The 26,855-nt window shown below is 43.3% G+C and overlaps 6 protein-coding genes across 6 annotated transcripts; 2 read left to right on the top strand and 4 right to left on the bottom strand.

Annotated features, from left to right (window-relative positions):
- Positions 1-14,597: 14,597 nt before the first annotated feature.
- On the top strand, positions 14,598-16,694 carry BT62DRAFT_935414 (uncharacterized protein). The gene is made up of 2 exons (XM_043186936.1): positions 14,598-14,896; positions 14,949-16,694. The coding sequence occupies exons 1-2, from the start codon at positions 14,639-14,641 to the stop codon at positions 16,539-16,541; spliced, it is 1,851 nt and encodes a 616-aa protein (XP_043036588.1). The 5' UTR covers positions 14,598-14,638; the 3' UTR covers positions 16,542-16,694.
- Positions 16,685-19,038, bottom strand: BT62DRAFT_935412 (PP2C-domain-containing protein). The gene is made up of 10 exons (XM_043186935.1): positions 18,900-19,038; positions 18,814-18,835; positions 18,676-18,753; positions 18,512-18,598; positions 18,323-18,454; positions 18,196-18,269; positions 18,059-18,143; positions 17,952-18,008; positions 17,747-17,896; positions 16,685-17,699 (listed from the first exon to the last, which is right to left on the bottom strand). The coding sequence occupies exons 1-10, from the start codon at positions 18,900-18,902 to the stop codon at positions 16,813-16,815; spliced, it is 1,575 nt and encodes a 524-aa protein (XP_043036587.1). The 5' UTR covers positions 18,903-19,038; the 3' UTR covers positions 16,685-16,812.
- Positions 19,039-19,474: 436 nt separating this feature from the next.
- On the bottom strand, positions 19,475-21,780 carry BT62DRAFT_982240 (uncharacterized protein; the record flags this gene model as incomplete). The annotated part of the gene is made up of 12 exons (XM_043189665.1): positions 19,475-19,547; positions 19,595-19,702; positions 19,842-19,946; positions 19,998-20,185; positions 20,380-20,495; positions 20,553-20,627; positions 20,677-20,807; positions 20,847-20,991; positions 21,306-21,385; positions 21,410-21,507; positions 21,562-21,621; positions 21,676-21,780. The coding sequence occupies 12 exons, from the start codon at positions 21,778-21,780 to the stop codon at positions 19,475-19,477; spliced, it is 1,284 nt and encodes a 427-aa protein (XP_043036586.1).
- Positions 21,781-22,884: 1,104 nt separating this feature from the next.
- BT62DRAFT_349428 (uncharacterized protein) lies at positions 22,885-23,846 on the top strand. Its single transcript, XM_043180592.1, has 3 exons — positions 22,885-22,985; positions 23,037-23,143; positions 23,194-23,846. The coding sequence occupies exons 2-3, from the start codon at positions 23,075-23,077 to the stop codon at positions 23,782-23,784; spliced, it is 660 nt and encodes a 219-aa protein (XP_043036585.1). The 5' UTR covers positions 22,885-22,985; positions 23,037-23,074; the 3' UTR covers positions 23,785-23,846.
- Positions 23,847-23,866: 20 nt separating this feature from the next.
- On the bottom strand, positions 23,867-25,483 carry BT62DRAFT_935408 (Bud-site selection protein). The gene is made up of 6 exons (XM_043186934.1): positions 25,390-25,483; positions 25,308-25,340; positions 25,169-25,257; positions 25,051-25,111; positions 24,338-24,993; positions 23,867-24,287 (listed from the first exon to the last, which is right to left on the bottom strand). The coding sequence occupies exons 1-6, from the start codon at positions 25,438-25,440 to the stop codon at positions 23,909-23,911; spliced, it is 1,269 nt and encodes a 422-aa protein (XP_043036584.1). The 5' UTR covers positions 25,441-25,483; the 3' UTR covers positions 23,867-23,908.
- Positions 25,484-25,887: 404 nt separating this feature from the next.
- On the bottom strand, positions 25,888-26,784 carry BT62DRAFT_935405 (uncharacterized protein). Its single transcript, XM_043186933.1, has 3 exons — positions 26,555-26,784; positions 26,021-26,507; positions 25,888-25,999 (listed from the first exon to the last, which is right to left on the bottom strand). The coding sequence occupies exons 1-3, from the start codon at positions 26,576-26,578 to the stop codon at positions 25,920-25,922; spliced, it is 591 nt and encodes a 196-aa protein (XP_043036583.1). The 5' UTR covers positions 26,579-26,784; the 3' UTR covers positions 25,888-25,919.
- Between the last annotated feature and the right edge of the window lie 71 nt (positions 26,785-26,855).

Raw genomic sequence — 26,855 nt, 5'->3', positions numbered from 1 at the left:
TAACAAGCTAGGCTTCGAGCTAGATCTGAGATCAAAATAACTAGGTTGCTGATATTTATACCAAGGGGTTGAAGTATGAATACTGGCTTTGGATTAATAGTGCCATGTATACAGCTCATTTTGAGATGATGGGTGGTGACTAAGGTATTAGTCAGATCTTCAATAGTGATTAATATGCTGGCAGCATGCTGAGCTAGTCTTCTAGGTGCTAGCAATTATATGTTTTCACTGCATAATTAGTGGCAGCATGTCTAAGTATCTCCTGTCTTTCTGATGGTTCAGTAATATATAATTTGCCTATAGGTGATAATAACCAGTTATCATTGCACTATAGGAATATTACCTCTTTTTGATATAATTTTTTAAAATCTTCCTCTCTGCTCCTTCATATCTCTTCTTCCAGTGCTTCCTCATCTATATCTTTCAGGTAAAAATAGGCAATATTCCTCCCTCTGTGAGATAGTCTACTACTCTTGCTGTCCTTATTGTCTTTGGCTAGCTGACCCTCATCCTCTTTGTCCTCAATAAGAGAGACAACAGACTGGTTGAAGATATTCTCCTCAATCTCAAACAGTCAGACTGTCACTAGAGACCTGCTGCTTTGACTATGTACTAGGTCTAGTGATGGGGCTTGAAGAGGCTGAGGCTGTCATAGTGATATACTCTGCTCAGAGATGGCTTCTAATCTGGGCATCATATTGGTTTTTATCTGTTGCTCATGCACTCTCCACTCTTTCACTATAGATATAGAAGTTTCTATAGAACTGCTTGTCAAGAAATTGTCAAGCAACTCTACTTCTAAGAAAGCCTCAGAGAGTGTGAGCAGAGATGTGGGTATTGACAGATACTTAAAGCTCATAGTGTTCAAGGATAGACTCATTGTCCTTGAAGATGATGTCTGTACTAGAGGTATATCAGGGAGAGAGATATTTGAGAGCTTCAGGGCTGATAGAGTGAAAGTTGGCCTGTCTGGAGAGCAGAATTCTATTGTTTCCCCCATTTCTTGCTTTATCAGTGGTAAGAATCTCACAGGGTCTGTCTATTTATAGATTATACTCATTGCTGGTACTAGGTTCTCAGAATACAGGAGAAAAGAGTGAGAGCTCTAAATGGAGTCTGTACCAGCCTAGGGATCTGCTTTCAAGATGAGAGGCTTTGGTCTCATGCTACTGCTGTTATCATTACTGGTCTCACTTGGCTTCTTCAGCCTCACACTGGGCCTCTGCCTGGGCAAGATTGGCAATGTCAGAAGTGTGGAGCAACCTGGCTCACTGCTCCTCCTGTAGTACTACTATGCTATAATTGAACAGGATATTGAAATCTCATGCAGAGAATAATTGGTGGATGATTTTATCTCTTGCTTCTCATTTCTTTTGTATGTCATCTGCCTGCTGGTCAGGAGACCTCTCCATTCTGCTGCTGATTCTGACAGAGTGAGTATGGGTGAGACTTTATGCTGGAGTGTTATAGAGTGGAGAGAGGTTTGGAGAGTTATGCTGAGGTCTCTGAGCCACTCTAGCAGTATCAAGAGTCTCAGACACAGTCAGCAATCCCATAGATTTACAGAATGGTGGAAGAGTTGAGGGATAGGGACTGCTCAAAGAAGTCTATAGGGAGATCCTTATCTTTATGCATGCTCAGCAGCCAGATTCTATATATACTTGCTTAATTTGGTGATAGCATATGCAATGTCAGGCTGAGATCCATTAGCCATATACATCAGTAATCTGACACCAGTATAGTAATATTGTCTGGTGGCTGTGTCAATGCCTTATAGATCTTTTGTCAGAATTTTCTCTAAATATACATTTGGATCTATAGGCATTTTGATCAGTTTGCAGTCATTCATGCTCATTTGCTTGAGTACTTTTAGAATATATGCCTTCTGAGATAGAGTGATAGTGTCTTTATCCTGATTCCTGTCTATCTTCATGCTCAATATATATTGAATCTCTGTTAAGCCCAAGTGACACATGCTCTAGAACATATGGTAAATAAGCACTGTATCATATTTGTACAATTATGCTTAAGTCCACTGATGTGTTTATAGATGTTATATTCTAAGGTCAATGCAAGTAGTTGACTTGAGATAAAGCAGTAGAATAAAAGATAGTTCAAGACTAAGGATACTCATTGCTAGTTATACTACTTATATATCATTTGTCTCTCTGATAAATATAGTACTGCTAATTGTAAGTGTCTGTGTTATAGTGCTCATTGTCTTAGAGCATCATAGTTACCTACAATAAGCTGATTGTCTTATATTGAGGTGTCACTTTATGTTTCAGATCACAGAGAGCTGTGCTGATTGAAATATTCTCATAGTCTTAGTATCATCCTACAGTTCTAGATGTTAGTGTAGGTGCTCTGACTAAGCATAAATAGAGATTAATACTGTGAGAAAAGAAATAAAAGATGAGAAAATCATAATATTACCCCTTCTTTAAGATCATCATCCTAATGACTTAATTTAGAAATAAGTCCAGAAATCCTAGGCACAGATAACTTGCCTTTCTTCTTATAAAATTCATGAAGATATTGACTGTTACATTAGTCAATTTAGTGATAGTTCATAATTATGTATTATATTATCAGCATTCATATGACATTCATTGACTCATTGGTTAGATTTCAGTCTGTAGCCCTTCCAGCTGACTAAGTAATCAACTATGATCATCATACTACTACTATGTTTATATACTGGTTGCATTTTGTGGTGGAGTACTTGATTGACCTTGTAATATTCTTTGTCATCAATCAGATCAGATAGCAGTAGTAATAGTTGTTTCTAATTTGAAAAAGTAGAGGCTACAAATAGAGTAAGGAGAATTTTGTTAAATGTATTATGGATTCACTAGTGTAGAGGTAATTTGAGTTTGTATGCAGAGTTTCCAACTTTGGCAGTAATGATAAAAAGGCTGGTATGCTTGTCATCAAGTTTTTATTTCGAATGTAAGAGATAAAGATTTATAGTGTCAAGTCAAACTTTATTATTGGTATTGTATAAATATACTGGTCATCAATATTTGTTGTACTGTATTTTCATAGCATCAGCAGTCTTTTATAATGCAGTTTTGCAGGATATATTATGTCAGCTTATATAAGAGCCTATAAGATAAAATAAGATCTAGAGGCTTGGATTCTGAGTATTTGTTAGAAATGTGCCAATTTGAGTGGACTTGAGTGCATGCACAGAGTCCAGCAGAGTGCATGGGCATCAACAAAGCTATTGGCAATGTCACTCTTTGAGTCAGAGCCCAAGAATTTGGGTGGACAGAATAGAGTTTCATCAGAGAAGTGAACCAGAATATTCTTTGGAGCAGAATCCGATGGATAAGGTAGGGAGGAGTTGAAGTGAGTGTGAAGTGTAAATGGCTTATCCAAGTTGATATTCAAACTGAGTAGTTACAATGATGTACATGGCTTTATATACTAATAGTAGCTAATTCTGAGTCAGATTTCATTGGGTTTTGGTGTCAGTATTCACTATCAAGTTTGAAGTCTAGATATTACAATATGAAATATAGATATGAAATGATAATGGTGAAATGAAATTAGTAGGTAATAGGAAGTGGCCAGAGTCCAGTGGGTAGCATGATTGGATTCATGATTGGTTGAGGTGACACAGAGGCTGGCAGCATGCACATAACAGTATCCCTCCCTTAGTATTCTTGTCCTCAAGAGTGCAGATCCTGATGGCCAGTGAGGCTATATGGAAGATTGTTAGTGGTCATGGGAGTTTTGCAGCTTGATCTGAAATCACCATCTTTGTCTATGTCGTCACTCACTACATATCATTGCTCATGCACTCCCAAGCCTCTGATGAGGGGATCCACCCCTAATAGCTCTGAAGAGGCTAAGAAATTATTTCATCTGGAATAGTGAACTATAGAGAAAGAATATGTGGAGGCTGTAAAGAGCTATTTGAAATGGCAAGAGGAGTGGGAGTGGGAGAAAAGGGCCCAGACAGACCATATGGCCTGGGAGTCATAGAAAAAAGAGCAGAAAGAGGAATTAGAGAGGAAGAGGGAGGAGATTCAGCAGACCATAGAGAGGCAGGCTAAGAAGGCCAAAGAGACATTGAGAGAGGTGGCTCAGAGCAAGGCTGAGGAGAGAGAGGCTACAGAGACAGCAGCGAGAGCTGAGGCTGAGGAGGTAGAGCTGAAGGGGATGGTTATAGAGGATAGGTTGCAAATGACCCCCATAGAGGCTGTTGATTTCTGGCTGCATTAAGTGTTAGCAGAATGGTTTGGTCCTGGTCCTGGTCTTCGCTTCAAGAAGGTGACTCACCATACATCTCCAGGGTCTGATAATGAGCAGGACAAGGGGACTGAGGGGGATGATGAGTCCAAGGAATCTAAGAAGACTCTGAAGAGGAAAAAGAGAGTGCAGAAGGGGAAGAGAAGAGTAGTGAATCTGGCAGAGAAGAGCCATAAACACAAGTTCAGGTCAAGGAGCATAGTGGATGGCAGTGAGACAGAGATGGTTGTTAGCCTCAAAAAGTGGGTGAAGTTGGAAGTGGCAGGACTGGCAGAGAGCGAAGAATTGTTGGATGGTGAAAGTAAATGTCTTGGTTTTCTTTCATAGCTTAACTTAGTTTTTATTTTCAGAGAGTTGTATGTGCTGTCATCAAAATAGCATACAATGTTATGCATGACTGGTAACTGAAGGTGCTGGTCAAGGGTGAACTTGCTCTCACTGCAAGATCAAGAAAACCACCTATTCATTCAACAAGGGTGTCACTATGAGTGAGGTGATCAGCAGTGTGAAGGTCTCTACCGGTCTCCACCAACTTTCAAAATTGATATGCAAGTTGATGCATCATGTGGATGAGTTGGCAGATGAGATGGCAGATGTTTATGGTATTGTAGCAGGTCTTTAAGATGACTATAATTTTGATAATATGTCATCTCCTTCAGAGCTGTTTTCAGAGTCCAAGGTAGAGGCCTGAAAGAAGGCCCGACTGATTTTCAAGGATGAGAGAGATCAGAAGGTGGAGGATCTTTGGAAGGTGATGTTGAAGGGGCTGGATGAGGATATAAAGGAGTTGAAGGAGCAGAGGGAGAGTTCAGATTCCACTTTTTTGTAAAATTTTTTATATGAAACATATATAGAAAAGGGCATCAGATGTTGGTAGTGGACAAAAATGTAAATGTAGAAATTTTTTTTTTTGACTTTGGAAGTGTAGAAGAGGTGATTGAACAGTGGTAATTAGTGGTTAGAATTAAAATAGTAAGATGATATGCTGGTGGTGTCCAAAGTAGCATTGTATTAGAAATGGGATGTTTGAATGACTTTGGACAAGGGTCCTGGTTTGCCTGGATATCGATAGTAGAATTCTTTAATAAATTCATTGGCAGAGAACTTGGAGGCTGATAACTAAGCAAATTCTTCATTGGTACCTTTGTATCCTAATCACTGGATTTTGTACAACAGTGGGCAGTGAAACTAGCAGTCCAGTTTAGAGTCAAGGATTTAAGCTATTTCAAAATGTTCTTCTCTGTCAACTTCAACTAGAGGCAGTAGTGGTTGGATTTGATTAGGAATGGTGTTTTCTTCTATGGGTTCTAATTGTGATACATGAAAGACAGGGTGGATAGACCAGAGATCTGGTGGAAGCCTCAGGATAAAGGGGTGGGTACCAGATTGGGCTATAATTTTAAAAGGACCAAGGTATTTCTCTAAGAACTTTCTGATCAGATGGGTGGTTTTGATATATTTGGAGCTGAGGTAGGCCTTATCCCCCACTGTGAATGGGGGTGCCAGAATCTGATGCTTGTCTGCTTGGATCTTGTAGTGAGACTGAGCTTCAGAAATTTCATCCTTCAGTAATTGATGAAGTTTGTCAAGACTGACTGTGAAATCTCAGACCTGGGCAGAGGCAATATTCCTTTCAGGGTGAATGATGATGTTGGGGTGGTAACCCTTGTTAGTGAAAAATGGGAAGATTCCAGTGGATACATTAGGGGCATTATTGTAGGCAAATTCAGCAATGGGTAAGAGGGTGTCCCAGTTGTCCTGCTGATAGGAGCAATAGATACAGATGTATTGTTTCAGAGTTTGGTTTGCTCATTCTGTTTGTCCATCAGCCTCTGGATGATAACCAGAGGTAAGATAGAGTTCTATGTCAAGGGCCACAGCTAAGGCACAAGTAAATTGGGAGATAAATTCAGAGCTGTGGTCAGATGTGATGTGACTGGATACTCCATGTTTGGAGAATACATGGATAAAAAAAAGTTGGATGAGCTCCACAGAGTTAATGGTGTCATGAGTGGGAATGAAGATGGCTTGCTTGCCAGCTTGGTTTATGACTACTAAGATAGTGGTAAATCCATTGGAGTCCAGTAGTTATTCAATGAAGTCCATGGAAATAGAATCCCATGGCTGTTCAGGAACTGGCAGAGGTTTGAGTAACCCATAGAGGCAGTGTCTAGATGTCTTATTGTGCCCACAAACTATGCAGGACTTAATATAGTGTCAGACATATTCATGCATCCTTGGCCAGGTATAGTTCTGCCAGACTAGTTCTAATGTCTGGTTTTGACTAAAGTGGTCTGTCAAGATATAGTCATAATTATTCTATAGTATATAGAGACAGAGATCTCTGGACTCTGAGACATACATGCAGCCTTCAAAGCAGAGGATGTCTGATTCATCAATGAACCACTGAGAGGGAGAGGATTCTGAAGTGGCTTTAGCCTGACAGAGGCTATCAGAGGATGTAGGATCAGAAGATTGTGCTTGTTTGATATCAATGTGAAGCTTGTCAATGTCCATGATAGTGCTGACTTGGAGGGTAGGGCCTTCAAGGTAGATTGCATAGAGTGACATGGAAAGTTGTTCTTGGGTAAACACAGGTTGGAAATTGTGGGGGTTGACTTGGGCAAATTGGCTATCTCCCTCTTTAGGGTAGACATCCCATCATCTAGTGAGCACATCCAGTTTTCCACCAAGTTTTCCAGAGCAGAAACAAATTACCAGGTTGAACTGGGATAGGTATTCAGACCAGCAGACTTGTTGGCAGGTTAGAATCTTAGTGGTGGTGAAGTATTCAAGATTCTTGTAGTCTATTACGACATCAATAGAGTCTGCAGAGCCTTCAAGATAGTGCCACCAATGTTTAAAAGCTTTAAAAATAGCCAGAAGCTCCTTATCATGGGTGTCATAGTTGAGTTCAGCATTGTAGAGGCTCTGGGAGCAGAATGCAATCAGGTGAATTTCACCATCTTCAAGATAGATGGAGAGGATAGCTGCAATGGCATAATCAGAGGCATTGGTTTCCACTACTATCTTTCAATCAGAAACTCAGTGAGTAAGGATGGGAGCATGTATAAAGGCCTGTTTCAATTTATTAAAGACAGCCAAGCATTTTTTGTCAACTTTTCATAAAGTTCTCTTGTGGGTGAGTTGTGTAAGGAGGATGATGATGTCACTATATTCATGTATAAAGTGACAGTAAAAGTTGGCAAAGCCAAGAAAGAATTGGATATCCTTGACTTTTCATGGCACTGGCCAGTCAACAATAGTCTTGACTTTTTCTTTAGACATGTGAAGTCCTTCAGATGATAGGATATAGCTTAGATACTCTATGGAGTCCTGGTTGAATTTGCATTTAGAACCTTTGCAGTAGAGTCCATTAGCTCTAAGCCTGCATAGGACCTCTCAAACATGTTTTTAGTAATCTTCTGGGTTGTTGGAATATATGAGGATGTCATTGAGGTAAACTACTACTGATATGTCAAGCATGTCAGAGAATATATTATTCACAAATCATTGGAATGCTGCTATAGCATTTGTGAGGCCAAAAGATATAATATACTATTTGAAGGAACCATAACAGGTCTGGAAGACTGTTTTCTATTCATCCCCTTTAGCTATGCAAATGAGATAGTAGGCATGCCAAAGGTCGAGCTTGGTGTAGATGCACATGAAGCGAGCAGAGTCAAGAAGATCAGAAATGAGAGAGAGAGAGTAGCAATCTTTTTTGGAGATTTTGTTTAGGCTATGGTAGTTGACACAAAGTTGGAGTTCACTGGTCTTCTTCTTGACAAATAGAACTAGAGCTCTATGTGGAGAGCAGAATGGAGTAATAAACCTATTGTGCAGATTATTATCAATAAACTCTTGTAGAGCCTTGAGTTCAGATTCTGAGAGAGAATAAATAGGTCCAAGCAGTAGAGATGTCCCTTCCTCAAGATTGATTTTGAGGTCGTACAGCCTGTGTTCAGATAGTTTTTCAGAGAGGGTATCGCTGAAGATGTCTGCAAAATCATAGTACTCTACTGGCACTGATGAAAGATCTGCTGGTTCTGTGGATGCAGCTTTAGCTCTAATATTAAGCAAGAAAGGCTACAATGTGAACTGCTAAGCATCTTCCTCTGCACTGGCTCAGACAAATGCAGCAGCAGATATGATGGAGATCTTTGAATGTGCTTTCATAATAAAAGACTCTGAGGGAGGATAGGAGTAGATGGGTTCATATGGGAACAGAGTCTGCTGGCTACTTGAAGTCGATTTGGAATGGAGTGAAGCCCCAAGAGTTGGACTGATGGAGTCTGGTGGGCATGGAAGTCTCAGATTTGAGCTGAAAGGCTTAGAGAGAGGTGGACTGTTGTCCTGTGAGCATGGAAGTCCCTGGGATGCAGTGAAGGCCATGAAATTGGTTGGAGTGAGGTCCTGGTAGCTTGAGTGGAAAATGATACTGTTCTCAGCCCAGTCAATTAGTGAATTGTAGTGGGAGAGCCAGTTGTATTCTAGAACAAGATTGCAAGAGGAATCCAGAGGGGTGACATAGAAGTCAATGGGGAAGATGTCTCTGGATGGAAAACAGATAGGAATGGTTGTGATTTGAGATATACAGCTTCTAATGGAGCTATCAAATAATCGAAGTTGCACACTAGGGATGGTTTTAATGAGAATTTCATTGGCAGCTACATACTTAGTATCAATAAAGCAGTGGCTAGAGCCAGAATCAATAAGGGCAAGAAAATGCAGAATGATATAAGTTGGGGAACCATTGGGTTCCATGGTAGTCAGTAATTCTGCTGAGAGGAGAATGTAAAAGGAGTGATTGAAAAGGGATGTTGCATTGAGAGTGATGACCTGATGTGCAAATAGAGTCAATACAACCCTGGACTCACACAGAGGGAACAGGGTTGCTTTCTAGTTTTCTGACTCTGTCAGGACCAGTTTCATGGGAGCAGTGTCAACTTCTGCTGCATGACCCTTGGCAGAGGCTGCTGCCTTCCACTTGTTGCAGTCCTTGGTCTTGTGTTTAGCTCCATAGAACATGCAAAGGTTGTTCTGGCACTGGCAGTCTTTTTCTTTCTGAGTGAGATGGCCATCTTTGCCTAGCTTGTCAGCATAGGGCTTAGAGGTAGTAGATTTCGGTGTGGAGCTGGAGTTCAAGAAAGAAGTGTTAGACTCCTTGGATTTGGGGTTGGAGAATTTATTGTCTCAGTTTTCACAGGCAATTTCAGTCTTCCAGGTCTAGTAGCAAGCATTGAGTTCTTGAGCAAGAAAGCACATATCATGAAGGTTGTTTGGCTTCCCATGGTGTGCTATGTCATTCTTGATACAGGTGCAGAGGCCATGGTAAAAGGCATGGTGGAGGGAGTTATCTCTGTACCCAATTTGTGAAGTGTACTAGTTGAATTGGATCATATACTTTATGATCCAATCTCTATCATGCATCTGAAGGTGTTCTAATGCATTATCAGCATCTCCAATAGCATCAAAGGGGCCAAAGTTGCTATGAAGCTCATCTAGGAAAGCTGCATAAGAGAATTGCCAGGCTGGTGGATTCTGCAGATTGAGGTTAAGAATGTCTGGTTTGAACCAGTTAAGCATGGTGCTGGCCAGGAATGAAATGGCATAGTTAACCTTGTTAGCATCTGTTGCAAATGTGGTAGGTCTGTCATTGAAGTTCAACTAAAGGGAGATGATGAAAGCCTTCAGTTTGTGAGAGTCAGAGCCATCAAATAGTTCTGGTTCCTTGACCTTAATATAGATAGTGGCTGGTTTAAGATTGTTGAGAGAAGCAGAGACTCCTCATAACAGGTTCATGAATTCTAGGAACATATCCTGCTAGTTTGGATTGTTACTTCCTACAGGGCTATTAGAGCTGCCTGGGCCATTGGGACTATCTGGTCCTCCTGGCCCTTCTAGTCCTCCTGGGAAAGGATTTAGTGGATTACCACCTGGTTTCTGTCAGATAGGAGTATGAGTAGAGGTGTCTTCATCTCTGCCCTCTGAGTCTGGACTGTCTGGATTCTCATGCATGTTGCCCAGGGATAAAGGGTCTATTAGAAGGTTGGTTTAGGCACTATACATCAGGCTGACCTGTTAGGCTCCATTGGTTGGGATGCTAGTGGCATTGAAAGGATTAGGGAAATCATCATAATTAGGTTGGCAGGCAGTGAAGCTAGAGTGATTGTAGGTTTCCCTATGGAGAGGTTGTCCTCCACTAGAGGTCGATCTGAAAAGACCTGGTTGTTTCTTTGAGGCAGAGACCAGAATGTCTTCCATAGAAAATATGTTTGGATAGGTAGGCTGGGTTTGTTCAGGATCAGTTTCTGTGAGTTCAGTAAATGTGGTGGACATGATAAAATTTTTAACTCAAGGGTTTGAGTTCAAATATACTGTTAGGAATGTGCTAATTCAAGTGGGCTTGAGTGCACATGTGGAGTCTGGCAGAGTGTGTGGGTGTCAACAAAGCTATTGGCAATGTCACCCTTTGAGTCAGAGCCCAAGGATCTGGGTGGACAGAATGGAGTTCCATCAGAGAAGTGAACCAGAATATCCTTCAGAGTGGAATCCAATGGACAAGATAGAGAGAAGTTAAAGTGAGTGCAAAGTGTAGATGGCTTATCCAAGTTGATATTCAAACTGAGTAGTTATGATGATGTACATGGCTTTATATACTAATGGTAGCTAATTCTGAGTCAGGTTCCATTGGATTCCAGTGTCAGTATTTGCTATCAAGTTCAGAGTCTAGATATTACAATGTGAAATATAGATGTGAAATGATAATGGTAAAATGAAATTAGTAGGTAATAGAAAGCAGCCAGAGTCTGATGGATAGCATGATTGGATTCATGGTTGATTTGAGGTGACATGGAGGCTGGCAGCATGTGCATAACAGTGTTGAAGACCTTAAGATAGAGAAAAGCTATTCAGATATAAGAATTCTCCAATAAACCATTACAATAATAGACTGTCTCTAACTATGGGGACATCTATTATTGTTGTTGCTATGTGAGTCAATCAGATGCAATTTTAGGTCTAAAAAAAGAAGAATAATAAAATTTATTGAAAAAAAATCCATTTTTATCATATCCTCTTTATGTAAAAACCAGAGGTTTTTAGATAAGGAAAAGATAATGTAAAAGAAGCTAAATTTTATTGTATCTTACAGATGATAAAACAAATTATGCATGCTGAGACTCTTATACACTGAGGATATTGCTTATCTCAGGAGTTTCTCTTGAGACTCTCTTAGAGACTCTCTCAGTATACAATTTGTTTTACTATCTGTAAAATACAATGAAATTTGACTTCTTTTATAATATCTTTTCCTTACCTGGAACTCTCTGGTTTTTACATAAAGAGAATATGATAAAAAAGGATTTCTTTTTCAATAGATTTTATTATTCTTCTTTTTTTAGGCCTAAAATTGCTTGTAAAAAGCTATTCTTTTGCAAGCTGTAACTGCACTTCTATTTGTGAGTGTAATATGGCTGGAAATAGATATCTTTTATTGTCTCTCTTCCTATCTAGAAAATATTCCAAAAACATTTTTATTTACTTGCCCTAAAATATAACCAAAAATAAGTACTTTTTCTTTTAATTTTATGGAATCTATTTTACTCATACAAAAACATCCAGAAAAGTTGCAACATTTTTAGATCTCCTTTTCCTGTGCTAAAAACCTACTGGCCTCAGCAGTGCATCAAACAAAACTATAAGATCTATAACAAGAAGCTCTTGGCCATTATGCTTGCCTTAGCCAAATAGTGGCATTATCTTATGAATGCAATCCAACCCTTCAAAATCTAAATAGACATCAGAATCTTCAGTGCTTCTATCTTCCACAAAAGCTGAACTGGCAACAGATATGCTGAATCACTGAGTTAGCTGAGTACAACTTCTTACTGCAACACAAGACTGATGCAATCAACAAAAAGACTGATTTACTCAGTCAATAGGTAGACCATGATCAGAGAAAGAATGACAATGAGGAGATGGTAGTCTTGAAGGCAGAACACTTCAGGATGATGATAATACTAATAGAGGAGGAGACCCATGGGTGCATCAAAAGTGCCATATGAAGGACAGAACTATAGGATCAAAAAATAGCCTTGTCAATCAATCACAGCAGAGAAATGACCAAGGAGGAAGACCTAATCTACTATGATAACTGGATCTACATACCATAAGACCATGCTCTCTATGGTGAAATCATTGCCTGTTCTCATGATCATATTATTGCTGGGTATTCAGAAATCATAAAGACAGTAGAGCTTGTTTTGTGAGAGTATTAGTGGCCAAAACTGAAGCAAGACACTGAAACATACATCAGAGTATGCAAAACCTGTCAATAGACAAAGGCAAGTATACAGGCAAAGCCTGCTCCATTACATCCAAATGAGATTTCAAAAACTATGAACACACATATCTGTAGACATGATCACTGGACTACTAGAGTGTCATGGATATGATGCTATTATTGTCATTTTTGACTGTTTTTCAAAAGTGATAATCTCAATAGCCTGCTCAACTGAGTTGTTCTCAGAAAGATGGGCAAAAATCCTCTATGATGAGATATATGCCAAATACAGTATACCTCAGATCATGATTTCTGATCAGAGCCTTCAGTTTATATCAAAATTTTATAGCAGACCTCTACCAACTCCTCCACATTCAAAGTAATGCATCAACCACCTATCACCCTCAGACCAACAGGCAGACCAAACAAATGAACCAAGAAATAAAAAAATACCCACATATGTTTATCAACTACTGATAAGACAATTGGACTGAGTGGCTTACTTTTATTGCATTTCAGCATAATAACTATATACACTCTGCCATTGGAAAGACCTTCTTCTTTATCAACTATGGATGACATCTTTTAGTCATACTGACAAGTAAGCATAGAATTCAGACCTCTATATCATGCTTTTTTATAGAGCAAATGACACAAATCCATCATGAAACCTACATGGCCCTTGAGAAGATGGCAGCCACTATGAAAACCTAATATGACAAACACCACCACTCTGCCAGAAACTACATAGTCAGTGACAAGGTCTGGCTTGATACCACCAACCTTCATCTTTTCTGCCCAAAGAAGAAACTTGCTGACAAATAGACAGACCTCTTTCCAGTGGTATCCAGAGTTAATCCCATCACCTACAAACTCAAACTCTCTGACAGCTAGCAGATACACCTCATATTTAATAAATTCCTATTATCTCCATACATGCTGCCTGCATTTCTGAATCAAGAAACACTGCCACTCTCTGAAGCCATTCTGGTTGATAGAGAGAAACAGTATAAAGTCAAGAAAATTCTACACCATAAGCTCTCCAAAACATGCAGGTGGTGGGATCAAGGGCTCTTGACAATGGTGGATTATCTTGTCAAGTGGAAGGGGTATGATCATGAGTCCAATCAGTGGATCAATGAAAAGAACATACATGCAGATGATGCCATCACTGACTATGAAGTCTCAATCTCCTAGCCATCAGAATGATAGTCTTAAGAAGAGAGTAATGTTATGATTTTTTGTGCTTATCTTATCTTATCTCTAGCATTTACCATAACTATCTTATCACCCACAGACACTCACATCATGGGCTAGTTACCATGATTATATCAGATGACCTACACAATTGTACTACAACTCATGATAGATGCCTCACCAATAGACAATACCTATTGTTTCATGCATAGATACTATGCTCTTTAGTTCCAGCTCACAAGAGGACACAATAAGTAGATAGTATTTTTAACACCTTCAGAATCATATATAAGTAGTATAGCTCTTACTGTAGTAGACTCAGCTTCAAGCTAAAGTTTATTCATACCATCTCTTTCCTTGAGTCTAACTTGCAACAGCCTTGAACACACTCTCTGAGTACACAAGTGAACTCTAGCATGACTGTATGAACCTGATACAGCACTAGTTTATCATGTGCTTGGATCATGTGGTGAGCAGATCTTAAAAGATCACATCATAAGGGTTGTATGCTTCTTGATTCTTCTCTGTGGGTTCATCTGAAAAGATTTTGGTTATATTTGCATCCATCAATGTCACTGCAGTGAAAGAGTAGAGAAAATAAGCCACTAGTGGGCTTATTTATCTTGTGAGTGAGATTTCAGAGGAAGACACACTCCCTCTGAAATCAAGACTCAATGGATGGGTGAGAGGGTAGCAACATGGGGAAAACAGTGCTAGCTGTGATAAGTAAAGTGAAACAAACTCTCGATGCTTAGGTCACCTTATGAGCACTGTCCTCGCATGCTCGGACAGCTCTCAATGTTCATGCTCACAATGTCCATTTGTGATCAACCACCGGCCCGCCCGGCTCGCACAGCCGCATAAACCCTTGTCTCTTAACATCACCCTCAAGCCATGGCGTCATTCCACCTTCAAAAAGCGTTGATTAACCCTCAATTCGAAGGGTATAAACTGCATTCGATTTCTCAAAATGGCTCAGTAACACGGTATAATCTGGAACACAAGGCGACCCAGGTCACTTCATCCAACAAATCCCTGTTGACCTTCAAAGAGATGCAGAGTAGAATATCCCACAATCACCTTGCAACTTGCGAAAAATATGCCGTATATGTCGACTCGCAATTCAATCTTATTGCTATATTTCTCGCGCCGGTGAGCGCTTTTCATATAGCAGCTACAGATTGAGAATTTCATTCAGAATAAGGAAACCAACCAACCCAATTTTCGTGTCGTGTTTGAGATACCACACTCCCTCGAATCTGCCTCTGTTGAAACCCATCGTAACGAGTACCCCTCAGCGGCATTTTTGTCGTCCTCAGTCGTATTACTCGCCGATGGCAGCGGTTCACTGTATGTCTTACGAACTACAGAGAGAGGCCCTTTCGAGTTGATATCCTTCTATCAACTACCATCGTCTCCTGGCCTTCCTTTCCGCATTCATTCTGTGGAATTCAGGTCTCCAGACACTGTTCTGGCAATCCTGTCATCTCGGAACTATGCGGATGGCAATGGTGCTCCAGTTGCAAAGAAACACGGCCATATTGACTTCGACGTTTGGGCGGTCAAGCTTGATGTCCTCAATGTTGTATCTTCCGACGTTCAGACGATGAATGTTGTCTGGCAGCGACGGGGTGACGATGTTCCTACTTATGTCACCTACGTCCCATCCCGTCAATGTCACTTACTAGTCGGTGGCTCGGTGTATCGAAATATTGGAACAGGCCCCCTTCCGTCGTATTCGCCAATGCCGGATGAAATTGTACCAATACCGCGGGCCGAAGAGAATTTCGACAGCGCAGAGAACGGCCCCACGAAACCCCCTCCCTACTCTTGGTACCAGACAACTGATTCCCTTACAATCGCCTTCCCCCTTCCTTATACTACCCCAAAGTCTAACATTCATATCGAATTTTCCCTCCACTCCGTAACCCTGCACATCCACGGTGAAGCCCTAGAAGCTATTCCTTTCCCAGACTATCACAACGAGGCGTTTTGGGGTGGAATCGATTCATCCTCGTGCCTATGGACTTGGGACCGAGAGGCAGAACACTCTTTTGGACTGCTAACTCTTCATTTAGAAAAGCAGCATGAAGGAACGAGATGGATGCGGGTCTTCAAGAACAATACTATTGACGTTCCTGAGACCCTCGATCCCTCAGAGTTGTATAAAATCCGAGAAGCGTTGGAAAAATACACAGCTACTCTGAGGGATGGCGAGGACATAAGCGGACTGGGATTAGGAAGAGGAGTTCCCAGTTTTGCTGGGGGCGAGATTGATGAAGAAGTAGACGGTTCTGTGGGCCAACAGGCGTACTTAACCTGGGTCGGGATCGACGGATATAGCCCCTCCTGGGCCTCAGGATCCCATGAGATCCCGATCCGGCTTCTGTCTACACCACTGCCCGGCAGCGCCACCCCGATTGTCTCTCTAATCACCAAAGAAAGTGTCGACGGAACGGTTTTCACCCTTGGATCTGAAGATATATCTGAATGGATCCATACGTCCACCTTTTCGGCGCTCGCTTTTGTCCTCGCGTCGAAGCGTGACACTAGATTTATCTATCATACCAACGCCGCCGTGCTGGCCTTCGAAAGCGGTGCACAGAACAGGGGTGCAAACGTTTATATCTACCGGGCCGTGCCCCCGATGGAAAAATGGGCTAAACAAGCTATTCTGAAAGTCAACGACGGAGTAGGTGGGTCTCTTTTGGGAGTAGGGGCCATCGAGACACAGGAAGGAAGACAGATGGTTATATGTCTTGCCGAAAACGAGCTGGTCACCATAAAAGATATATGAAAGGATGAAAAAGGGATTGAGATTCGGGTAATGCACGTAAGTACTGGGGGGAAACGTTACAGAATGTATGGTCAATGTTGTACGATATTAGTGATCACAAATGTAGAAACTGTCGATGCTATTAGTGAATGCGCAGTGCTACATCAGGATATCGGAGAGGACAGCGGTACAGAACCAATAGATATATGAGGTAGGGCAACCCAGTAGACGACACAAAAAGACGAAAGAGAAAGAAAACTAACAGATACATCCAGCCATTAAGGACCCGTCACTATACTTTAAAGGGATCTTCGCTCGTGTCCATCAAACCCTCCACCTTTACAGCCGGACTAGGTTCATCTCCTCCAGGTGTCGACTTTAATTGCTCGACTCGATGAACGTCACCGTTCACCCGTAGATTTGGCGGAGGCGGCATTTCCTGCTTTGAAGGCGATGAACTAGAGCCGCCGAATTGGTGTACCAGCGTCGGATCTTCCATGCCGTCCATATCGTCGGATGTTTCAAAATGGTCAGTGGTAGGGGCGTTCGCGTCATCATCCAAGCCATCCTCCTCCCGTATGTCCCTTTCAAACTCGGCCAACTGAGCCTTGAGGTTTTTCGTTGGTTCAAAGTATGAAACAGCACCTGTGGCTGAATTCTCTTCGTCATCCTCCTCCTCCTCCTCGCTGTCATCGGTCCCAAACATCAGCCCGCCATCAGTGATGATGCCTGCCCCCGGGTGATAGGATATCCCACCGGTACTGCCCAAAACGCGCGCAAAGGTCCCAAAGGCTGAAGATGTGAGATAGCCGTTGGTATGAGTGTCTTCCAACTCCTGTCTTGCCCGTTCCCTTGCCTCTTGGGCCTCCCGCCTCGCCCTGAACGACATTAACCGGCTTTGCGCATACAGTTGCGGCAGTGCATTAGGTGTCGCGTAACCGTAGTTCTTCTTGACACGGTCTGTTATCCATGAATACCACTCCTCTTTCGTCCGTCCGTGGAGAATGGCCACAATGAGAATAGTCATGTTATCACAACCAATGCCGGCGCCAGAGGATGTATCCGGTGCAAGACAATGATCACACATCATCTCCCCAATTTCTGTCAGCTCTTTGCCTTCCGACACCTGGAAGCGGATAAAGTTGACGACTTGTTGGGACGTCAAACAGTCCCATATCCCTGTGTCATTAATCAGCAAGAATCGACGTGAAATCGAAGATACTCACCATCACAAGCTAGCACCAAAAATTCATCCTCGTCGGTTATTTCATGACAGGTAACATCAGGATCGGCCGTTATTATTTGCTTTTCAGGGGATAGACTGTAATTCTTTTTGAATTCAAAATCGCCCAGCGCCCTTGACAGTGCGAGGTTCCCTAATCAAATCAAACATCACGATGAAAGTCAAAAATGGAGAAACAAGGGGCACACCATTGACACGCCCATATTCAATATAACCACCGGCACCAGCAATCCGGGTTCTCTCGACTGTGAAGAAGATCGTTAGCTGTTGCAAGAGAACAAATTAATATTATTACCGTCATTCGTTGGTTTGTGGTCGAAACTCAAAGGTTTCACTTCTCCCTTGATACTCAGCACAGACCGTGAGTCACCGGCATTAGCCTAGAAGAATATGTCGGAAAATCGTGAGAGCGAGACGAGGAGTATGACGTACAACATAAATTTTATCGTTGATGACCAGTGCGGCGACGGCAGTACACCCTGACGGGTCTCTAGAATGTGCGGGGTCTTTGCAAATTGCGATGAGTAAGAGAGCGTCGGCAAGCAAATGGCGTACGCACTTCCCAGCATGTCTTCATCAGTGCCCAAAAAGGCTCTCTTCAATGATTCCTCGTAGTTTTTTGCTTTGTATGACTCTTCAGCCAGCAATCGTTTGTGAACATTCTGGCCTGCAAACCGGGCAACGCTCCCTCCTAGAGTTATTGTCCGATCAAGTCAGCCTGAAGAGATAATGGTAAGCGATAACACACCGCCATGCCCATCATATACAGCAAAGAAAGTACTTGGTCCAGCATTCTCCTCGAGATCCAGCACAATCGCATGAGCATCCTCCATCGCTGTTAATAGACCGTCAGAAAATTCACAGCCAGAACTCGATGGCTAACGGACGCCACCATCGAAGAAATATACTGACTTATTCTCCATCCTTGCATCTCCGTCACAGCATACACAAAACGACTGTTCTGGCCTGAATCCGAGGTTTTTGTCGTAGCTGAAAATAGCTGTTATCTCCAAGAACGGTCCACGGAGAGCCTTTCAGAGTCCGACGAACCTGGTGAAGACAGCGTTTGGCCCTACAATGCAAAGTGTCCAATATCAACATCAAATTTCGAGGCAGCAAACAGAGAGAATATTAACCATGGTTGAGGAAGTAAAATCAACGGCGGTAAGACCGTGTGGATTCGATTACTTTCTTCGGTGTTTCAGAGACAAGTCGGGATAGCTCTAGAGCGGTATACAAGGAGACAAAAGAAGGAAAAGGACGTGGAGGCTGGAGGTCGTGTGGATGGTCAAGTTCAAGGACGCTGTTGTTCGCCAATAGAGGATTTTACAAAATTTAGTGGAAAACTGCCATGTATGGGAAAATTGTGACCAAAATGTGATATACATATTCCGCCAGAAACTAGGCTCCTTGCGGTTCAAGCTTCAGGTATCGACTCGTCCAGCTGCATGTAATCTCAAATTCCTAGCCGAGGAAATTCTATAGAATACAACTTTTCTAAGTACCTTTATTGTTTAAATAGTGTCACCCTACTCTGAAACCGAGCTACATTTGACTTTAACGTTGGTGTAACGTGCTCCACGGAGGATACGGGGCCCGGATCCGTTTAGTCAAATTCAGACGCATCATAAAAGACGTAGAGAGTATTCAAGGAACACCGTCATCAAAATTCAGGACATTTAGACCGTTAATTGAACGAGAAATGATAAAATTAGACGATAATAGTACCCGATCTTTGCTTGTTCATCTTGGCAACCTGCTCACTGTATTTTCTTAGGCCAGGTCTGTGCATATATACGTCAGCTACCTTATGCAACTGAAGATGGCTTACTGTTCAAAAACCTTCGTAATTTCCTCCAGCGTGAGACCTTTGGCCTCAGCGACGAAGAAGTAGATCAGAGCACATTCAAAGGCATACCATATTGTGAAATCAGATACGCTGAACACCCGCAATCAGAGTTTGAAACGATGATAACAGGAGCCCCTTGCTTTTCCATTTTATCTTTTCAAGCGCAACAGGCAAACTAGAGGATACGAGCATCGGGACCATTATAACAATGCAACAGGTAAAGGATCACCCAAAGGTGTTGATAAACGTTGAGCCCTGCGCGCATATGTTTAAGAACGCGAGTCCTTTTGCTCGAGCTTGGTACCCTAGGACCTCGGCGGGGTACAATGCTTGCCTGGAACAGATGCCATTTTGTTATTCCGACTTTGAAAAGGAACTCACTCACATTGACGTCCGCCCATAAGAGAATATCACCATGAAGAAGTAGACGAAAACTATACCAGCGTTAGCGCGAGTACTATTTCCGTCGTCCTTGCTAAGCAAGCCGGTCACTATTGCCAGAATGACAGTAATAGCAATAGTTCCGGCTAGAAGAACCCGGCGACGACCAAAATGGTCAACCGTGAAGGCTCCCTATGAAAGAAATGTTAGGGTCAATCCATCGACATCTCAAGAATCAAGTTCTCACCCCCCGAGTTGTTTAATGATAGGTCATTTAAACAACTTATAGTGATACCGTGTGACGAGGCTTACCGCCAATACTAAACACGCAAAGATTAGATGGAACTACTCTCTCGATTCTCACGATTCACGTACTATGAGGTCACGCTATTGACAAAGTTGAGGGTCAACCTCTTTCTTTGACTCTCGATGCCAGCATTTTCAAGAAGTACGAGAAGAAAATACGTTATCATGGTGTTACCGGAAAGTTGACCAAAAGTGCCTACCGTTCACTAAGTAAGCAAAGAACGCAACCAGTTCTATTAAGGCCATGACTTACCGATGAGAATGACTATGTATGCCCGATATCTGTCTGCCTGAGTCGCAAACAGAAGTCTGAAGTCCCACCAACGTTCTAGATGTAGCGACGAGCATGAAGAGAAATCTATGTATGGGCTGCTCACTGTCTTGTCCATCTATCTCAATTTTCTCCTCGATTTCCTTCATCTCAAGGTCGATCAATGGTGAATTATGATCTCTTGTGGCGGAGTGATATTTGGCCAACATACGTCGGGCTTCATGTCCTCTTCCGACGCTGTGAAGCCAACACGGTCGACAGGGGGATAATCAAGACAGAAATCGATTGAAAGGAGAACCCGCGTACGATGAAGGACAAAAATTCAGGAGTCCGATGTAGGCACCCCTGTGCTTCGCGGGGCTGAAATCAGCGAGGTACGACTTGGCCGCCGCACCCGCGCAAGAACATCCAGAATCTGCGCCTGATTAAGACGGAAACATCGAGCATTACGATTACAACTCACCCGTCAGCCACCGGCCTACCAAAAACATGTTCATGCTCTTCGCATTGGCGCTCATGCACGCACGTAGACTGTATAGGGTCAGAAGATGCTAAGCTTAGAACCACGATACCCGCACATAAATGCGTTTCCTATCCACATAGGAAACCGACGACCACATTTATCAGGAAGATAGGCTGTATCAGCACCAGTTAACAGCGGATGCTTTTGCAGAGTCAGGGCCAGTCTTACCTGCGGGAATAGTGCCACTATGGAATATGCATATGCTCAGAAACTCTTTAGGCTACCGCCCGGCACTCCAGACGTACGTGATTGAACCACTGCATGTGACATGGAATTCAGTACTAAGGGACGGCTGGAGCGATAATCGTTCACATACATAGTGTAAATGCCGAAAACAATGGATGTCTTCGTTGCACCATCTTTGGTTCCGACAAATGCCTGAAACTGGGACATGGTATTGATGCCACCCATGACCTAGGATCCGGTGTCAGCAAAGAATCGGTCATAGCACGGTACCTATCCACTCACAGTTCCATCGAAACCATTGTCCCCAGAGCAGAAACATACCACCAATGCAATGAAGTAGAGCTGTCTCATGGTTAAGGTACCTTGAACTCATCATATCCCAATGAAACAATTTACTTGAATTGCTGCTAAGCTGAAGTGCTTCGGCCTAGGATCCGCTTCTATAGCGGCAGTCAAGGCCGCTTGTCTGTCCATCACCTGTTGTCGCAAGTCTTTTTTCATGGTGGTCAGGTTGTTCGACTTTCTCGATAGAAGCGGAGCGTTTAACCTCGTCGGCCATGTTGCAGAGGTAGGGAGAAGAGGACCGCCATCCACTGGAGAAAGGTCGCGACATATATCTGTTCGTTAGCGTGCATCGGCGCTTGAATCGCCAAGATGCCTGAATTGAAGACGGTCTAATGGCCTAAAACGCGAGGAAACACAGGTGCCCAAGTGACTGTCAGAGGACCTCGAATGGCTACGTCCAGGTCAGTACACGAGTTCTCCCTCAACATATCCCCTGTACAATGCCACGTATTCATGGAGATAATGTGTGTACAGTGGGGGGGCGTGATTCGACAGACTTCTATAAGTCAGGCACTGAGATCACGTTGTACATCAGCTGGACGTAGAAAAGCGACTCGACAGAAGTGCCGAACCCATAGAAGTACGGCCCGGAATGGAGTAGGAAACAACGACGTCTAACATTCAGTCGAACAAAATAAATCGTTCCGGAACCACTGAATAATCTTCCAGAAGGAACCGAACCGAAATCTTTAGGGACGGTGGCTTTACTAGCTAAGTAGATGAATAAATCCCGAATCTACACGCCCGTACGTACTATATTGATGTGATCTGTTAGGAACGAGAGCCAAGAGAAACGGTGATTGCTGATACGGAAAGATAACAAATGTAAACAGAGAGAAGTCGCGTCGCAGAAGCAGGTCCGACCACTTCCTGAATGCAGATTCACGGATAGTAGACCGTAGACAGAGAGGCTGAGAACTTTGAAACGGCGAACTCGTATGACATAGGCTTTCTCCGCATCGCAAAGTCAAGAAAGCCTGCCGAACCGAAGATAAAAAAGCACCGGTAGACTATGTATGACACTGACACTGCCTGTTTGTTAACTTTGACATAACGTTTGGAGATGGAGAACACAGGGTAGGCAGGCAAAAGGATCGATGTGGCAGGGAGATATACAAGATAGTAGCAGATATCGACCATGGGAAAGAGTACATTTAGAAGCCGATAATATGATTAGTGGGTACGTGGGAACATTAGTCCTTTTGTGGCAGATGACTACTAAGTTTGGATGTGAAATTTGCAGAATTTGAATTTTACATCCCTGTCTTTGATCTCATCACTCCGTCTAGTTACCCTTACCTACAGCTAGAGTAAACAATCTTGTCGTCCGGATATATATTGCAAGACGACCCCACTATTCCGTAAGCAGAGCTCCATGAGGTACCTGGTGTCGCTGATCGTGTTATATAAAGGACTCGGATGTTAAGTGTTCCTCGCACCCTCTAAATAAATGCCATCCCAGTCAACGCCCCAAATGGCCATTGAGACTCTTTTCCGCACGAGCTTTGGAGACGGCCAGGTGAGTATTCCCTGTTGCTGCTACTAGATACTGATACCAGCCCTCCCCAGTCGCCAACCACACGCAAACGCACAATTTCTCTCCTATCTGGTCTCTCAGCTTGCGCGTCAAAGGTAACAGTCCAGTTCAAAGTGGAACCGTTGGTCGCCACGGCAATACGGTCAGGGACCCACGAAGCATACGGCGCTTTCACGCCCACACCATCTGCCTCCTCGTCCCTTTGCCAGTTTGACACCAGGACAACCGGCTTCTTTCGTCGTCGTGTTCGAACCCCCCTTGTGTGGCAGGACACATGGAGCGAACCATCGTCCCCTACATCGCCGTCCATTCCGTCCATTAGCCGTACATCATCCTATATTTCGGACAGCTCCTCCCAGGACGGCCCTTCTGCTATCCATACACTATTAGAGACTACCTTGCACCCGCCAGCACATGTTAGTTTTCACTCGGAACTGAACCCCATCCTTGCCTCGCTTGAGAGAAAGTCAAAATTCTGCACCGACAGAGTGCGATGTGCTACCTGTGGGAAGCCAGGGTCCGACTACCCCCGCTGTGGGAAGTGCGGGGAAATGTGGTGTTCCAGGGACTGTAGGTTGCAAGGCAGGAGAAGCCATGTATGTTCCCGGACTACCTCGTTTTGAATTCACGCCGTTATAACACCTGTACATATCTCATCATTCTACGCCTTCCCTTTCAGTTTTTGGCATCCACGCCCAATTGCTATAGACTTGCATGTTGCTATTCTTTAGGGAACACATAGTTACATCATGCGAATTTAATCTTTCTGTTCTGAACATGGTTGGTCAACATTTGCTGCTTCGCTTGCAGTCTTCGTTTAGCTTCCCAAGACGGATGAAGGGCCTCCTTTCCGTCGTCTGGTTTCACTATAGAGTCGTCGCGGGTAAAGGCCTTCCGTTGCTCCCAGCCAGTGTCTTGACGTTGGTGGTGCTGCCCCTCTGAGCCCTTATCGCGCGCTTTGAACTTGCCATCCTTAGCACTCCCGTGCGACGGGCGGCTATCATAACGACGATTAGAAGGACCCCCGTCGGAATTGCTCCATCTTTTGCGACCAGGCTCAATCGCAGCCGCCATAGCCTCCTGTTTCTTGTGATTGGCATTTTTCCCATACTTCTTCTCCCAAATTCTATATTACTAGTTAGATAACAGCAAAAATTCAAACAGAGAGAGACTTACGCCCGCCTAGCCCGTTGTCCCCTCCGATTCTTCTTCTGCTCAATGTCTCCTGCTTTCGCATCACTCTCGCTCCAGTCCGAATCCTCGTTTCCTTTGATGAATCCAACCGATAGGGATGGAAGAAACGTCGATCCACCCGTAGAGGATTTACTTTGGGCCTTGGTACCGGTGGGTTTGGCTCTCGGACCTGCGAGAGGGACTTCGGTATCATCGTCTCCTTCATCGACGTTTCCATCCTCGTCGAGAGAGCCAGACTCCCATCCGTCATCATTCTCCTTCTCATCATCCCCCACAGTTCCAGATTCCCAGCCCATCTCATCGCCGGCTTCAACTTCTTCCTCATCGTCGTCGTCGTCCTCCCCCTCGCCATCTTTCACCTCGACCTTTGTCATTTTCCTCGGGGGCTCTGACGTTTCGACATCCTCATCAGCGGGCGGAAGGATAACCGCTCGAAGACCCTCGATGATGTTGGCAATTTCAACAGCGAGAACCTTGGAGCTTAGGATGCGGCCCTGCACTTTGGTACTCCCGCCGAGAAGATTAGACTGGAGCTGGTCTGACATCGCAGCCTGTACGTATTCATTCCCGGAGAGTATCCTGTCTTTGAGCAGTTTCGACCGTAGCGCAGTTCTTGCTACGGCTTCGTGGTTGAGGCCCTGCTTGATAGTGATAATAAGTACCGGTATAAAAAACAGGTCGAAAATGAGAATGACCTTGAGCTCATCCAACTCGGATTCGCATTCTGTTATTTGTGAATGGTCTTCATTTCTATTTCTGAAGAATTTCGAAGTGTAAGAAGGGGGTACCCAAAGTGAAAAACCAGACACAGACCGTAACGTCTTGAGTTTCTTTACAAGCTTCTGAGTCTCAAAATTCTTGGCCTTCTTCGCCGCTTTTTTGACTTCCCTTAAATCGTGATGCTGGAAGTACTCAACAGAAGGGCAGATAAGAAGAAAACGGAGATTCGCACTAATTTTCCACCAATCTTTACACCTAAATCCTTCTGTGCTGAGTATTGAGACATCTGACAATGTGGATACTGCAGCACACACCTCCTTTGGCGCTTCGTTCCTCTTGCGTTTCACTCCTCGTTTTTCAGCCATTATGTGTTTCTAATAGCAAAGAAAAATAGAAATTTGATCGACGACCAACACAACATTCCTCGATCCTAACAACGGGCCAAACATTGTAGTCGGAGTAGTACATTATCATTATGGAATGGATGTTCATTAATATTGACTGTATGAATCATACAAAAAGAATAAAAATATATAAACACTCTCTTCTATACCCCTCAATAGCTCTTCGACAAGCCAGGGCAGACCTAATCGTCAAAAATGATGTCTATGCCTGAGCTTCTGCCTCGTTATTACGGCAATAATAAATCGGCAATCCTTTCCCTTATCTGCAAAAATATACCAGCACTATCAAATTGTGAAAGGCCGGTTTCTAACAAGTAATATCGGCGTGGCTCCACACATGTCTGTACGTGATCGTAACATGATAGTTGCTATATGTATTCCTCTGGTGCTCAGACTGCAAATCTAGGGCTTACCTGATATTGTAACCAATGCCTGCACCCTCAACAGACCCTCCATGGAAGAGTATCATATGCAGCTGTAGCAACGACTTCCGCCAGCGCATCACCAATCCATTCTTCATCTGCATTCTAAGTCCACCCACGTACAACAGCGACGGCCTGCTGTATTTCCCTTTCGCTTTCTTCGTCGTCATCCTCGTCTCCTGAATATTTCCCATAATCACCGTCATATAGGTTATAGAGTGCCAGTTGAGCCAACTCGCTTAACAGCGTCTTCCTCGTGTCATTGTTCCTCTCGTACACAGCTGCAGTACGGACAAGAGATGCGTAAGTCGCTGATGTGGTTGGCACATTGAGCGGTACAGACAAAAAATCAAGACCAAAGAGGGGTTGATTGACAGACTCCAGCTCGGAAGGACGAAATGGGTAAAAGGATGATGGGTAGAGTAGGATGAACCGCGCTGGCCCGAGATTAGCTGATAGAGTTATTCTGTGAAGGAGGGCCTTTGCAAATAGGTCTCCTCCTGTGGAAAGATATATCGGGTGGGGGACGGATAGCGGTAAGCCTATGGAAGTGAGGACTTCTGACGCCTCTTGCAGCTTATCATCGGGGACGATGTACGAAAAGTTCTGAAGAGATTTAGACTACAGGGACGATGATAAGAAATAACATTCACAAAAGGAACTAATGGCACATTCATCCGCCTATATAGTAAAGTCCGCCATTCCGTCACGACTATCCCAGCTCTGTTCAACATCCACAGAGAGGTCGACCAGTGTTTCAGGAGGCAGGGAGAATGGGTTGATATCTCCTCTGGCGTCAGAACTGGGGAACATAATGGTGTGAATGGTGTTGGGTAGAGAAATGTGCGATGGTTGCATAGACATTATCGTGGATTGTGGTCAGGTTCCGAAACCTGTGCCGCCAAGAATCACTTTGGAAGCACGTGAAAGGCCCGATGGTAGCTGTGCTATGAT

Source organism: Guyanagaster necrorhizus, assembly GCF_019112545.1.
Source record: "Guyanagaster necrorhizus MCA 3950 unplaced genomic scaffold BT62scaffold_25, whole genome shotgun sequence".
In the NCBI taxonomy this organism is placed as follows: Eukaryota; Fungi; Basidiomycota; class Agaricomycetes; order Agaricales; family Physalacriaceae; genus Guyanagaster; species Guyanagaster necrorhizus.
Note: the sequence above shows the minus strand (reverse complement) of the source record. Positions and strands in the feature narration are given on the sequence as shown.